We start from the raw sequence: 16,395 nt of genomic DNA on the forward strand, positions 1-16,395 counted from the left end.
GGAGACAGTGATCGGGTATTCAGACAATGTGGCCAGTCTAGCAGAGTTGATGGCAGAGGATCATCACTTCAATGCTGGTGGTCTTTGCTTCTTCCAGCAAGCTGACATTTGTCCGTCTGTCTTCCTAAGAAATTGACAGGATTTTTTGGAGGCAACGCTGATGAAATCATTCCAGGAGTTGAGTGTGATGTCTGTAGATGGTTCACGTTTCGCAGACATATAACAGGGTTGGGAGGACAATACAGTAGAGTCCCAGTTATCCAACATAAACGGGCGGGCCCAATGTTGGATAACTGAAATTGACGGATAATACGGAGGCCCTATGCATGGAGGGAGGCAGGCTCAGAAGGAAGCTTTAATGGAAAATTTCTTCTCCCCCCCCCCCCCCCCCCCGCGCCTTCCTTGTTTACCTTACAGGAGCTCAAAGGCTCCCACCAGCTGTTTCTAGGGGCGGGCAGCGAGGCGGGCTCCGTGTGGAAAAGGGCCCGGAGCCGCCATGCGCATGGCTGCCTCTGACGCGGCGTCTGTTTCCCCCTCCTCCTCCTCCTTCGCATCTTCCTGGGGAGGAAGAGGGAGAAAAAAGATCTTTTCTCAAACTCCCTGCCGAGGGAGAGAAAAGCTCTCCTCCCCCTCCTCCCCCTCTTCTCTTGAGCTCTCTCAAGCAGCCGAAGGGAGAGAGAGAGCTCAAGAGAAGAGGGGGAGGAGGAGGAGGAGAGCTTTTCTTTCCCTTGGCAGGAAGGGAGCTCGAGAGAAGAGCTTTTCTCTCCCTCGGCAGGGAGTTTGAGAAAATATCTTTTTTCTCCCTCTTCCTCCCCAGGAAGATGCGAAGGAGGAGGCGGAGGGGGAGACAGACGCCGCGTCAGAGGCAGCCATGCGCATGGCGGCTCCGGGCCCTTTTCCACACGGAGCCCGCCTCGCTGCCCGCCCCTAGAAACAGCTGGTGGGAGCCTTTGAGCTCCTGTAAGGTAAACAAGGAAGGCGCCGGGGGGGGGGGGGGAGAAGAAATTTTCCATTAAAGCTTCCTTCTGAGCCTACCTCTCTCCAGGCACCCTCCTGTGGCTTCAGTTTCAAAGGTTTCTCAAATGGCGCCTTTCAAGTTTGGCCCTCCCCTCTGCACCCTCCTCCATGCATGGGTGCAAAAGTTCCTTCCCTCCTTGCCACGCTCCCCCCCCCCCCCCCGGCAGTGCGTCGGATAATACGGTGTGTCGGATAAACGGAAGTCGGATAACCGGGACTCTACTGTAGTTTTATAAACAAGCACCTTGGTATCCTTACGGATGTTCAGATCCTCAAATACTCTCTGCTTCATTCGAAAGAATGCTGCACTTGTAGACCTCAGGAGGTGTTGTATTTCAGTGTCGATGTTGATTTTTGTGGAGAAGTGACTGCCAAGGTAGCAGAAATTAAATGTATTTGGGTAATGATCAAAAAAGTTTGGAAAAGATTTTCAAAAATGATGAAAAAAATCCTGGACTAACAACAATTATCACACTCCCGAATCTATTTTATGCAAAATTTTCATGTGGTTGGTTTGCACAAAAAAGAATACTTCTACACACAAAAAGCTGCAAAACAGACACATCTAAATTTGCACAGAATAACTCCTGAACTGAAAATAGTCAATGAACATTTTGCAATATTGACATATCTTCTCACAGCAAGAAGAAAATTGTTTAAATTACTCATTCAAAGGAATATTACTAAACTCTTACCTCCCATTGTAAGCAAAGATAGCAACATTTCTCCTCGTACCATACTAGTCTCAATGTTTAAAATTATCTATATTATGAATATATATATAGTGGGCCCTCAGTATCCATGGAGATATATATAGATATATCAGCATGCTTTTTTTCCCCTATTCCTGTGGGTTTTCATTTCTTTCTCAATTGTTCAGATAGTTCTGATGCTCTAATTTATCTGCTATTGATATATGCAGAAAGTATGGGAAGAAATGGGGAGATAAACGGCATTTCTCAAGACTTCCAAGCAAGAAACTGATTTCCGTTTCTGTGTCCTCTTGTCCTTGACTCTCATTTGTCAGTGCTTATTTGTTCTATTCAGCATGCAGAGTTTCCCCCCTAGTGTTAGACTCTGGACTGGCACTTCTGAAACTGCAATTCACATGTACATCTCATAAAATTCACCTCTGCTACATCTTTAAACATTCAACATCAGTAATCCTATTGATGATCAAACTTTGCTGGTTCAGCCATTCATCATATTCAGGGCTACAGACGTGGAAATTATTTGAACTTCAAGAGAATATTTGAAATCACATTTAGTCTCTCTCTCTTGCTCTCTCTCTTTGTGTTTCTCAGTTATAGTCAACCAAGGTCAGTAGATTGTTCAAGGTTTCCTGTATGAGGCATAAAGACTGCATTATATTGAAAGAGTAGCTTTCTCAAAGCATAAACATCCATGAAATGATAATTGAAGTCTTAAGATCGAAAGATTATTTCCATTTTCTGTTCCTCCAGATTTAGTATACTGGAGAAATTGTCCATCCATTTTCAAGCTACTATTACTTTGAAATATAAAGAAGACATTTCCCCATAATCAGTTTGAACTGCATAACATAGAGGGTGTTATATTTCTGCCTGTTTGGCATAGTTATCTTGTGAGATAGCCCATGTGGTATAGTGGCTTGTGTTTTGGACTAGGACACTGGGAGACCAGGATTTGAATCCTCACTCAGCCATTGAAACTCACTAGGTGACATTGGGCAAGTCATATTATTTCCACCTTAGAGGAAAGCAAAATCAAGTCACCTCAGAATAAATCCTACCGTGATAGATTTTCCTTAAGGTCGTCATAATTTGGAAATATCTACAACAAATGCTAATGTGCATGAGATAGTGTTCACAAAATCTGAACAGAACGTTTAAAAGATTTTTTTAAAATAAGGCTTTGTACATGCTTGTTTGGGGACTGTGACATCAAATCCAAGATATAGGAACTTTTTATTGTTTTGCTTAAGAGCTGTTTCTATTACTGTGGATTAGATTTTATTGTCAGTAATGGGGATGCTATACAACACAGATATTTTTGTATATCTTTGATCAAAAGCAGCTAGAAACCTTGGACTTTTGTACACTTTTTATTCATGTAGATAAAATTAATTATGTCCAAAGTTGTTTAAGAGTGGAAACTAAGGAAAAGGTGATGAACATCTAGTTTCCACTGCTTTTGGAAATTAACATAGTGACCTTTCGAATCATATAGGAGATGATTCCTCCGGGGAGATAGGACAGCCTTTAAATAAAGTATTATTGTTGTTATTATTATTACTATTATTATTATTACTATTATATAACAAATACTTAAGATAGATGTCACAAGTTGAAAGTAGTACAAGTAGTCTTAGTAGACAAAAAGCTAAACACTAGTCAGCTGGTTGAGGTGGCGGCCAAAAAAGCCAATGCAGACACATCAAAAATTTCTAGATTGCATTAACAGAAATACATTATCCAGATCAAGGCAAGTTGTTAATACCACTCTGTTCTGCTTTCTTCAACCTGGAATACTGTGTCTAATTCTGGACACCACAGTTCAAGAAAGATATTAAGAAGCTGGAACTTGTCCAAGTGAGGGCAACCAAGATGATCAAAGGTCTGGAAACCAAACCTTATGGGGAATGGCTTAATTATATTTAACTGGGTATATTTAGCTTGGAAAAAAAGAAGGCTGAGATGTGACATCTTTAAATATCTGAGGGGATGTCATGTAGAAGGTGTAGTGAATGTGTTTTCTGCTGCTCTAGAGATTAGAATGCTAACTAATTGATCCAAATTACAGTAAGATTTATTCAACAGAGGAGTAGATGGCCTCAGAAGGCAGTGGACTGTCGTTCCTTCTTTGGAGGTCTTTAAACAAAGGTTGGATGACTACGTCTCAGGAGTTACATTTTCTTGAATGGCAGAACATTATAATAGATGGTCCTTGTGGTCCCTTCCAACTCTATGATTCTATATACCAAACATTTATTTTCTTGCTTGCTCTTGATCCTTAGTGAGAACAATGTCCAAGAAGATCTTTTTGATCAGATCCTGGTTGGAAAGCTGGAATTTCCTTCTCCATACTGGGATAACATCACCGACTCCGCTAAGGTACTGGAATATGTTGGTAACTCATAGGCCTGAAAATGTGAAAACATTGCTCACAGACTAAAATTCACTGATTTATCACAACTGGTTATGCTATTGGAGCCATACTAGGAAAATGTATTGTCCCCTAGTGGTGTGCATTTGTATGGAATCGCTGTTCGTTTTGTTTAGTTTCATTTATTTTGTATCAATTTTGTATTTGTCCCCATTTCTGAAAATGGAGCGCCTATATGCATAGAATTTTCATCTGGCTTACGAAAAAACAAAGATTTTCGGACCATTGGCTACAATGGGAGGGCGTCCGAGGCTCCCCCCCCCCCCCCCTCCGCACTCGGTTTTTGGACTAGAGGGGTAAAAATCGCCACACATAGAGGGTATTTCAACCCTTTTAGCCCACCAACCTTAAAAAAGTTTGGGCCTTCCCCAGAGTACTATTGTTATTAATCGTATTATTATTATTATTAACACCCATTGGCACACATCAGCTATCATGGGGAAGCACTCTTCCCTCAGACTCAGCTTAGGGTCCCAGAATAACTATTATTATTATTAATAATAATATTATTATTAACACCCATTGGTACACATCAGCTGTGATGGGAAAGCAGCCCTCTGTCAGTACCTGCTTATTGTTACAGGGCGAAATTAAAGGAAAACGAAAGCAAGCATGATGACTGTGTGGCTTTCATTTTAATGTTGCCTCTCATTTCCTACGAAAATGTCGTCATTCGTTTTGTGTAGACAAACGGTCGAAATGAAACGATAGCACAAAGGAAACGAAGGAAAGATTTTGACACACATATCTACTGTCCACATCAACTAATCTTTATGTATTTTAGAATTAGTATTAGTATTTTAGGGAGTCATCCTTTTGATTTTAAATATTTCTACCTAGAGCTTGCAACATATTAAAAAAAGATACAAAACAATTGCCTGATGAAGTATGGTCACCAAAATTATGGGAAAATATTATTTATTAATGTATGTATTAATTATATTAAATTGCAATTTATTCTGTGGTGCAAGGACAGCTTTCAAAAATATAATTGAAATCACGTGATACTGCCAAAAATATTTATTAGGTCCCATGTTTACTGATAAATTCAATAGGTTGGTAAGCGAAATTTAGAAAAGTGTGCACAATTCCTGTGAAGGCAACCTCTCATTTTAGTAAATTGTGTGGACCTTGTTTTCCTCATCTCTTTTGTTTTATTTTGTTTTTCAGGAGTTAATTAGTCTGATGTTACAAGTAAATGTGGAAGCACGATATACTGCAGCTCAGATTCTAAACCACCCCTGGGTGTCGGTGAGTACAGTAATTTTATAAATTTGCATTTAAACATCCTATGTGGAGACCCTGTGGTGAAGTGCGTTAAAGCACTGAGCTGGAGACCGAAAGGTCCTAGGTTCAAACCCTGGGAGCGGCGTGAGCGGCCGCTGTTAGTTCCAGCTCCTGCCAACCTAGAAGTTCAAAAACATGCCAATGTGAGTAGATCAATAGGTACCGCTCCAGCGGGAAGGTAACGGCACTCCATGCACTCATGCTGGCCACATGACCTTGGAGGTGTCTATGGACAATGCTGGCTCTTCGGCTTAGAAATGGAGATAAGCACCAAACCCCAGAGTCAGACATGACTGGACTTAACGTCAGGGGAAACCTTTACCTTTACCTACGTGGAGACCTTACCTTCTGAAAGGCAGTTTGACAGACCTGGAAAATAATCCCTAATTCATGTTTGTTTATTTATTTACAACATTTATACCCCGCCCTTCTCACCCGAGGGGACTCAGGGCGGCTTACAAAAATTGGCAAAATTTAATGCCCAAATTACAATCATAAAAACAAAACAATATAAACAGATCTGTTAATAACATTGTTCAAACACATTATAAAAACCTTAAAAACGTATATATAATTAATTCCATTCATCCGAGATCCTCATGCTTCATCCTCATGTTATTCCTCTGGGGCCACCTGCATGTTGTGTTTACGCATGTTTTTAAAGAAACTGTCAGAAATGATGATGCATAGAAATTTAAAGAGCTGTTTGCTGACTACCAAAGAAGAATGAGTGATTCATGAGTCTTCCTTAAATCTTTGAATTATTATCAGTGTTGTGCTGTGACAAAATTTAGTGGCTGATACTCTGTTTTAATGTCATAAGTTGATTTGCAATATTGTCACTGTTTTTTAAATTTACATTTACTAGCATGGTATCATGCTCAATCAATAAATGCTCCGGAACGCTTTCCGTAAAATCCAGCTTGCTGCAAAGAAGGGCAGAGTTTTGTGGTACTGCAAGTGGGGTATTGAAGGATGACACATCCAGCCTCCTTCTGATAGAGATCAGTGTTGTGCCAAGAGTTGTGATAGGACCCAGATAGGTGCCCCCGCTTGTACTGACAGGAAAAAGCTGGGTGTGTCATCCTTCAATGTCAGATTTATATGCAACACAAATGTCCATCTCTCAGTGCAGCTGGTTTGATTTTAGGATGAGGTTTGATTATCAGCCCAGGAGATAGATCATAGCCATGACATTGTGCCTATGTTTATGATGTGGGATCTTGGCCTACATCTATATATAAATATTTTCAACTGAAAGGAGGCTTGCCTAGGACTGTTTAGATGATCTGTGGAAATATTCCTGCCCCTGATTGTTGGATGGGAAATGGTCAAAATCATACTTTGGTTCAGGCTCCACACAATCAATGGTCAAAGTGGATGGTCTGTCAGTGAAAGATCTCTAAATCCTGTTTGATGGCTTGTGCGTGCTGCATGTCCTGTTTGAACTGAGATGGTTTAAAAAGTCATTCAATGCATAATGCCAAGTGTATCAAATTGGAGGACCTAATTTAAAAGCAATATCATATTTCATGAAGGCAACATTTACACCAGTGGTTCTCAACTTGTGGTCCGTGCATCACCAGTGGTCCCCAAGAACTAAAATATGGTCCATGGCCTCACCATTACTACACCGTTGCAACAAGAGCTACTGGTCTCGTGAAACCCTCTTATAGTGCTGAGGCAAATGGGGATGTCGGGAGGGGAGAGGCTGACTACCCACACAAGGTGTGACAACAAGCCTCCTGACTGCTACTTCTCTTCCTCCTCTTTCCCCAAGTGGAGCCATTCCATGTGGCATCTGAAAGTGGGGGTGCCTTGGTGTCTTCATTTTTAAGCCTGTTCCTGGGGTTATTTGGGGTGCTGATTTAGAAAACTGCATTGGATAGACCACATCAGCTCTAGATAATTAAATATTGTTTTCTGCGGGCGAGGAGATGACAACTACTGGATGACATATGTTCTGGATCAGAAACTAGAGCTGATGTGATCTATCCAATGCAATTTTCTGAATCAGCACCCCAAATAACAAACGTAATCTAGAAACTAATTCATAACCACTTTGGTAATAATGTTGGAGAGTGGTCCCTAGTCAAAAAAAGGTTGGGAACCACTGATTTACACAAAGAGTTACAAACAGTTTAATAAGTTATGAAGTTTTATTGACCATTTTGAACCAGAAACAAATCTAAAAAATGATACCACAAATTGAGAATATCTCATTAAGCCTTATGCTGCAGGGTTGCTATCTTGCGAGAGGCTAGCAGCTGTTTGTATGCTAGGAAGGGGCAGCTTTTGCCAGTCACCTAAAACTCTATGCCCCATTCTTGAAAGATTATGAGTATTATTCATAGACAGTCATGGTTGCAGATATACAGCTATTTCAAATCAGGTCCATCTTTTTGAAACAACATGTATGTTTTAGTTTTATTGGTACAGTGAAGAGAAGTTATTGTCTTAGAAACAAATTTATTGTATTTCCGGTATATGCTTCCAGTTCATCTATATATGTTTGAACTGTTGCCTTTCATCAGAATAATTGAGCGTGCTGGAGGGGAGATTTATAATATAACTTCAGTTATCAGAGTATTCTCAGGTTTAACTTCATGACGCCTTCCCAAATACATGCATAAATTTAGGTAGAGTCTTGAGAGTCATCTTACGGGAGTGAAACTTGTATTGAATTGAAATCAGTAGGACTAAAATCTGCATAATTCTCCTATTGAAACCAGCAAAAGGTTTAAACATGCTTAACACAGTAGTTCTCTGCTACATATCGCACACAGTTTTGTGAAAGTCTGTGTTAAGACTAACTTTACATTTTACTCCAAAAAATAGCGATGTAATAAAACATGTTGTCTTTTATTGTTTACAAAGGATGATGCCTCCCAGGAAAATAATATGCAAGCTGAAGTAACAGGTAAATTAAAGCAGCACTTTAACAACACACTACCCAAACAGAATAACCCAACTGCAGGGGTTTCTGTCATCATGGTAAGCAAGTGCCTCATTTCCATTAATTATTTTACTAATGTATTATCAGACATTTCCTAGCCTCCCCTCTTCCTTAAGAGATGCAATTGTAAAATGTGCCATTGAAAAATATCAATGCACATTTACAGTTGTGTCTTATCTCTCCATACAGAGTAGATGCATTTTTAAGAACAATATTTTAAAAGGAATTGGCAGAAAATTATTTGTTGTGAAGATGATGTCATTTCACATAAAGCAAGAGGTTCTGTGTTAAGTATGTCTTCTGCCTTCATTCACTAGCTGCATATTGTTATTCATTTATCTATGCTACAGGGATATTAAAATTTGAGTCATAAAGCCTTTTGGTTACAAAGTTCTTAAAGATGCTCCATACGTTAGCTCTGAGTTTTTGTTTTTGCACTGCATCACTAATACGCAGCACCAAAAGGCATTGCCATATCAGCAGGACAACTAAAATCATCCAGATCATGAGGAGGGGGCAATGTTGTGTATAGAATTATTTCCTTGTTTTCCCTTTATTTCCACTTATGGATATGTATGTGAATTAATGTGCACCAAGTATTTTGTCGCAAGTCAGCAACAGAAGAAAAGAAACTTTTGTTTTAGGCTGATCCTTCTGCTTGAATTTCATTTGACAGTTTGACTTGACAGTCTGAGAGACCTCACAGCTCAATGCTTTGTATTTTTGAGACTATGGATAAACCTGAAGCAGAAACCTGGTATAAAATACATTACTAAATAGAGTGATTTTAAATCCTAACTCCTATCTGCTCACAAGTTGCACGTCTTTTAAGCTTGCTTCCAGTCTTTAATACAATGCAGCTTCTAGCTTCTTATTGGTGTGGAATTTTCTAATTCTATGGCCTGATGGTTTTGCTTCTAGCCAATGAAGTACATCTCATGTACACTTGTTAACTCTTATTTTTCTCTTCATCACATTCCCTGCTGGTTAAGTCTTCAATATTAGGAATTGATGATTAACTCTGTAGTAGTACAAGCTGCTTAGTAAACATGGGCCTGAAATTTAATAGGTTTGATTTGTGTTTCCTTTTCATACCATCCATTCGGGTGGCATGGAACGGGAAGGCCCCTCCTGGAACAAAAATCAACTTGATACAAAAAGCGGGTATCAGCTCCAAGCCTGCTTTTCAGATCAACTTAGGCCCAAAGCACTGGGCTGCAGGGAACCAGGCGCTTTGAGCCTATGGGTGCAGGCTTTGGGCCTACGCGCCCGGGTCTCACAAAGCCTGCAGCTGAACACTGAGTAAGAAGCACTCCTTACTTGGCACTCGGCTGCAGGCCCTGCAAGGCCCGGGCACGTAGGCCCAAAGCCTGCACCCATAGGCCTCGCAGGGTCTGCTGCAGACTCTTCAGTTGACCATCGAGTAAGGAGTGCTCCTTACTTGGCACTCGGTTGCAAAGTCTGCAGCAGCAGACCCTACGAGACCCGGGCGCGTAGGCCCAAAGCCTGCACCCATAGGCCCAAAGCACCCAGGCCTACTGGTGAAGCCACCCCCTCCCTCAATAATGGGCAGAAAGAAAACTTATCTTTCGGCACCAAAGACAAAGATCAAATATCTGCCCTCCCGGTTTCTGAAGGATCAGCCAAAACGGATCGGGCCCCCACCAAAAGCCAGGACATGAAACAAAGATTTGTCCCAAATGGACATGACTACTGCTTAGTAACTAGAAGTTGTGTGGTTTTGGCTATAGTCATGTGCTGCATTAATTATATAATACCAACAAATCAGGATAATTTTTATAGAGAGATAAGAGTCTAATTTTAGAGATGTTCAAGACGTGTACCCCTTCTTCTGAGCCAGTTGCCCCATTCTATAATACCACTTGGCTTTCATATTTTGTGTAATGTTATAAGTAGGTTGCATATCCTCTGCCGATATTTCCAGAGTAAGGCCAAAGAAGAATTAGCAACATTTCATATTAATGGGATGCCTAGGAACCTGGCTGAAGGATGGTTGTTTATCTTCCCACCATATGTTCTTGTATATCAAGAGATAAACAAAAAGTGAAAAGTTGAGTAACATGCTGTTGCTAATGTTCAGAATTTCCCCCAGGTTCTCCCCACATATGACAAGCATTGTAATTGTATTTTGGTACTGCATCCCACTGCTGTATTCATACTATTAAATTATAGCAATCTATTACAATTTTAGGAGCCACTGAGCTGCTGAACTTCCTGACCGAAAGGTCAGCAGTTTGAATCTGGGGAGCGGGGGTGAGCTCCCACTGTTATCCCCAGCTTCTGCCAACCTAGCAGTTCGAAAACGTGCAAATGTGAACAGATCAATATGCACTGACGTCGCTCTATGCAGTCATACCGGTCACATTACCTAGGAGATATCTACGAACAACACAGGCTCTTCAACTTAAAAATGGAGATGAGCAGCATCCCCTAGAGTCGGACTCAACTAAACTTAATGTCAAGGGGAAACCTTTACCTATTACAACTTTATATGCCATAGATCCATCCTAGGGAAGCCTGAGATTTGTAGCATTGTGTAGAATTTAGAATTTTTCCAGAGAGCTCTAAAGCATAGGAAAGGGCACCTGGCAATTCTAAATCCCTAATCACACTACAGGTCCAAGGAGGGGTTGTGGCAGGTAAAGTTGGTATTAAAGTTGATTCTAACTGTTCCATATTAATATAGCCTAGTTCTATTGCCCACTGCTGTATCATGACAGTTTGGGATGTTTTTTTCTTGACGTTTGTATAAGAAATGATAAAACAAGAGAGTGTAACAGAGACTAAGGGAGATATCAGAAATAGGTGTTCCCTACCTTTGTATTTTGTGCTTATTTTTTAAATCCTGTGCTTTATGACATAGCCCTAGGACGTTTTCAGGACATTTGCAAAATAAACATTTATGTTCCGCACACATTTGCACTATAGTAAATTACTTTCATATTTATAAAGTGATCATTCATTTCCTTTTCGCAGACACCATTCAGCTTAATTCATTTTGAGCTTTGTATTACAAAATATCATGAGTTGAAATGTTGTGCTAAAGCAGACATGGCCCTCGTGTGGTGGAAGAATGAAATTGCATCTGAAAAGTGGTTTGCTCTTTGCCCATGTTTTTTTTTCTTTAAACGCATTGAGTCATTGCACAAAAATAGTTTTAGTATGGCTTCTTTAATTTCAGAATGAGTTTCTTTTAAGTTTATAAATGTTGCAATGCTGTTGGTTCTGCTTCAAGTAAGTCTAGTGTCTGTCCCTTGCTTTCTTCTTTTGCTTCCTCTCCCAATGCCTGCATTGCTTTCTTCTGAGTAGGTCCAAGGCAATGGTATGTACTAATTACCGTGCTTTTTGCCACATTAAAAATGTTCATTCTGAGTTGGGAAGAAAAGGAGAAGTAGCCTAATCGCAGTCTGAGGTGGGGGACGAATGCCCGTTTTTATGCAATATGGCAAGGCTTTCATCACATTTATATGTTTGCACCATTGGTACCATTTCACTATGCATGATGTCTTGTGTCCTGTGCATTTGGTGGCAGATTCTTTCAACAACTACATCTGGAACAGTGACTTCTATACAGGAAAGGAAGATATGGTTCTTTTAAGGCATTGCTTGTGGGATTATCCTTCTACTGATAAGCAATCACATCTTGCAAAATTACTTACAGAATCTCTAACAGTTGGGGAGATTTAGGGTGTTATTATGGCCCAAAACATTTTTTTTCTAAGTTATGCTCAGGAATCTCAGGCTCCATTATTTCTACTGACATTTTCTCAACAATGTGCAATTCTGTGGCTACTCTCTTAAGAGCCACCTGTGAATCCCCATTCCCCAATCCCTTGTGGCTGACCAGGAGCACCTCTGTCTCATGTGAATTAAGTTTCAGTTTGTTCACCTTTATCTAGTTAATGTCTAATGACAGTCATTGCTTTAGAAGCAAACAATATCCTTAAATGGAGGTGTCACATGCATATTGATGACTCCAGACCCCCAAAACCAGGGTGATCTCTCCCAGTAGTTTTGTGTATATGTTCAATATGGGGACAAAAAGGAGCCCCCCAGTGGCTCAGCGGGTTAAACTGCTAAGCTGCTGAACTTGCTGACCAAAAGGTTGGTGGTTCGAATCTGGAGACCAGGGTGATTTCCCACTGTTAGCCACAGCTTCTGCCAACATAGCAGTTTAAAAGCATGTAAATGTGAGTAGATCAATAGGTACCACTCCGGTGGGAAGGTAACAGCGCTCCATGCTGGCCACATGACCTTGGAGGCGTCTACGAACAATGCTGGCTCTTTGGCTTAGAAATGGAGGTGAGCACCAACCCCCAGAGTTGACTTAATGTCAGGGGAAAACCTTTACATTTACTATGGGGACAAAACAGAACATTGAGACCAATGACCAGGGGGCTGAACAAAAGTCTCTCAGGACCACTTTCTGGGTTTGTCCCTCCAGGAAGGAATGGAGGCACCGTAACAGATAATTCTAAGTTTCATAGGAATATGATAATTACACGTTTCATCCCTCTGAAGTGGCTCAGAAGGATACCATGGTCCTAATCACTTATGCCAAAGAGTGTAAGTGATTGAGACAAGACTAACATTTGAAATGTTCCCTTAACCAGAGGTGGTGAACCTCCCTGCCCAAATAAAATTAGCATGTGAGGGATAGTTTTTTCTTGATATGTTTGGTATCAATGTGCAGGGGAAATTTTGATTTGTGCGCATTCCTATCCCCAGAATTGTAAAATAGTATTGTCCATGAAAATATTTTCTGCTAGAATATAATGGTATTCCAAAAAAAGATAACATCCACAACTTCATGTTCTTTCATCATGGGATTTATCTGATTCTTGAATAACTATATCATACCAACAGATGGATTTGGGCTATATTTAGGCACATTCAACCGAGATATCTGAAGCAGGCCATTTTCTATATAAGAGATCAAGGGGGCATTATGAATGGGAAACCTGCACTGTGGAAAGAAATAGGATGTCATGCGGTGTCACCATCTACAAATGAAGCTCCACTCACGTAAAATGCATGACCTAACTGTGTAGGGTTCCTTCCTCATTGTGCAGCACATCCCATCCATCGGCATAGCACCGTGTGAATGGAAGGGCTTGATAACGAAAGGAAAGACCAGGTGCATGCACTTCAGCCAATCATTTCTAAGGGTTAAAAGTTGTCATTAGATTCCCTTTGAGTGACAGGGACATCACATAAAACTAGGAGTGTGCTGTTACAGTCCCATTCATTAATTTAACAATCCGAGTAATTTTTTTCAAGTGTAAGGAGGAAAAATTCCAGAATTTGGACATAGAAGTTTCTTTTTCAAGTCATTATGCCCCAGAAATGCTAACTGAATGAAGTTCATTTGAACTAATTTCAAAGTTGCAGCAAAAGAATACTAAAAATAACAAGTTTTAAAGAGCCATTTTACTTTTGGCTTGCATTTGACACTGCCGAAAGAGGGATAAGGAGGTACAGTATGAAATGAGATAGTAAACCCTGCCTTTATCCCATATCACTGACAAATTAATTTAGGAACAAACTTATTTAAAATCTGCCTCACAAGTTTAAAATGTGAGCATCTTGTTGGCTTCAAGATGGAAAGCTTCTCAAAAGTTTAAATCTTTTCTTTGAATGCAGCAATTGGACCAGGAGACTGGTGAATTATGTAAAGCCAATCTGAGCATGGGGAAATTTTACATTTCACATTGAATCATTAATATTAATAACATTGATAGAGAACGTTAATTTTGGGTATAGTATTGAAGGATAATTCTACTTCTGCAAGACTGCACAACAACTCAGAGATTCTTATATTACCTGATCTGAAAGCTTTCAGACAGTTGTCAGAGCAGCTTCTCATGTCACAATAATACATTTTCTACCTCTCTTAATACCAGAAATTATTTTCCTGTCTGTAGCATGCTGATTCATTTTAGTCAAAATGGCAATTGTTTTTGTTTAAGACTGCCTTGATGTCACCCTGGACCCTTTGTCCCGCCTGCACTACATTAATTTCTGTCCTGTTGAACTAATTTCATGTTTCTTGATGCAGCTGGCATGTACCATTATAGTTAGAATGGGATCTAAATGCTTAAGAAATGCATTTCTGCAGTGCACCCCTTCCCCCCCCCCCTTTTTTTTTTTTGCAGTCACACATACATTCTTTTCCTCACCAGACTTGCAAATCAGAAATGTTACTCTTTTTTGTTTAAAGTGATGCATTTGTCACTGGCTTTAAAACAGCATGTTGTTCATGCAGTTTGTGGTATTTACTAATGCTCTGGGTGTTGTGCGTGTCAGAGGCCAGTCTCCAAAACTATCCACAAGGACAACGTATTTGGGGGGGGGGGGACCACTGATGTTACTTCTCCTTTTCTTCAGAGGAATGCATGCATCCAATGATGTGCTTGCTGACATATATGCGAAGGTCAAGAGGTGCTGGTGATGTGACTCTTCACCTTTTCTGTTACAGAGCACAGCTCTAGATAAAGAGAAGCAAATCTTCTGCAACAAACGCTGTCAAGGCTCTGGCCGAGCCACTGTGAACCAAACCACCAGGACAAATGCTGCAGCTCATGAACCTCCCACAGTTGGTCTCAAAACATTGTTTCCTACTGCTTCTGAGCCACTCAAACTCTCTACGCACTCCGTCTCTGCATGTCATGACGATAGCGCAGGGTTCGTTTAAGACAAGTCCCACTGATGAACACTGCTAGGTCAGAAAAAATTATCTGCTACTGTTCTGTTGTATTCACTACTGTAGTTTGTTCACATTCTGTTTGAAAGGGATGAAGTTGGTATATACAGTAGTTTTTAGTGGTCTGGACATTACATTTGGAAAATTCTTACCTTTTAGAAAAATTTTAGAGTTGAATATAATTAAAATGACATTGGAATTGGAATGATATCATCTACACTAGTGGTGGTCATATCTTGATACACACTCTGCATTGGATGTAACATTAGAAGAGGCTTCACCCAGCAATCTCTGGTCTTTACAAGATGTTCCAGAGAAGCAAACTGGGAAGTTCTGATCATTGATTCATCTTTCAAGTTCTGTTCTGGAATTACTTACTCTGAAGAGGAAAGCCTGGTCTCAGTGGACAATCTGTACAATATTGAAAGGCAAGTAGTATGAGTGAGGTTACATGTGTGATAGTTTGAGGGGGAGGTACTTAATACTAAAACTTCTGATTTGATATTAGTTTAGATAAGATGAACTTAAACAAATGGAATTGAATACAAAAGTAACATAATCACAGGACAATCATTCTTCCATTCATTCTTTTGTTATGAAAACTGTAGGCATTAAAGCCATTTCTGCACATACTGTTTTCTGACCCTAGTCCCAGAAAACAATGGTTGCAAACAATAACAAATTGTATTGGGACAAGAGCTTGCTGCATGTTGGATTTCCTAAGATGGACGAATTTCTTTTAGAGCGAGCTAAATTCAAGCATTGAATTGCTGATCACCAATGCAGAATGCTTTTGCCATCTTTTTAGAAAAAATATCCCTTTTTATAAGCGACAAAAATTTGAAATACTTGGGGAGATGTTATGCTAAAATGTGCAATCATGGATAGATGGGATTGTATCTTACTTAATGCTTGTTTCAATATTGTATGTACTCTGCTTGTTTCTTTTTTTCTCCTTTTTAACAATTCTCAATCATTTTCTATTAGCCTTTATTTTACATTAGAACTATTAAGACCTGCAATAAACATTCTTCTTGAAAAGAGCAAATGGTAATTTTTTTTTGAGAATTTGGGAAGTTGAAGTGGGAGGGCTCCAGAAGGACTGAATTGGTCAAGACGGGTGAATAGAGATTAGATAGAAAAATATTCAAAACAGATATGAGAAAAGAGCTGCAAGGCCAACTTTTTTAAAAGACAATCTCCAATTAGGCAATGACGCTTAAATAACTCCCAAGGCTATATTTTTTAGATGTGTAGAGAAAAATAT

General features: G+C 39.9%; 1 protein-coding gene across 6 annotated transcripts in view; it reads left to right on the top strand.

Moving 5' to 3' along the window:
* Positions 1 to 16,176, top strand: part of dclk2 (doublecortin like kinase 2) — a 113,316-nt gene extending 97,140 nt beyond the window's left edge. For 2 of the 6 annotated variants that reach the window (XR_010006311.1, XR_010006312.1), the window contains 5 exons: positions 4,013 to 4,109; positions 5,332 to 5,412; positions 8,326 to 8,442; positions 9,081 to 9,161; positions 14,904 to 15,042. Coding sequence is in view for 4 of the 6 variants with exons in the window: in XM_062981067.1 (XP_062837137.1) it covers positions 4,013 to 4,109; positions 5,332 to 5,412; positions 8,326 to 8,442; positions 14,904 to 15,119 (511 nt within the window). In the remaining 2 variants the exon portion in view is untranslated. Of the gene's footprint in view, positions 1 to 4,012; positions 4,110 to 5,331; positions 5,413 to 8,325; positions 8,443 to 9,080; positions 9,162 to 14,903 lie in introns of those variants that run through there. The other 4 variants (XM_062981067.1, XM_062981068.1, XM_062981069.1 and 1 more) reach the window with 3 other exon arrangements.
* The last annotated feature ends 219 nt before the right edge of the window (positions 16,177 to 16,395 follow it).

Source organism: Anolis carolinensis, chromosome 5 (assembly GCF_035594765.1).
Source record: "Anolis carolinensis isolate JA03-04 chromosome 5, rAnoCar3.1.pri, whole genome shotgun sequence".
NCBI lineage: Eukaryota > Metazoa > Chordata > Lepidosauria > Squamata > Dactyloidae > Anolis > Anolis carolinensis.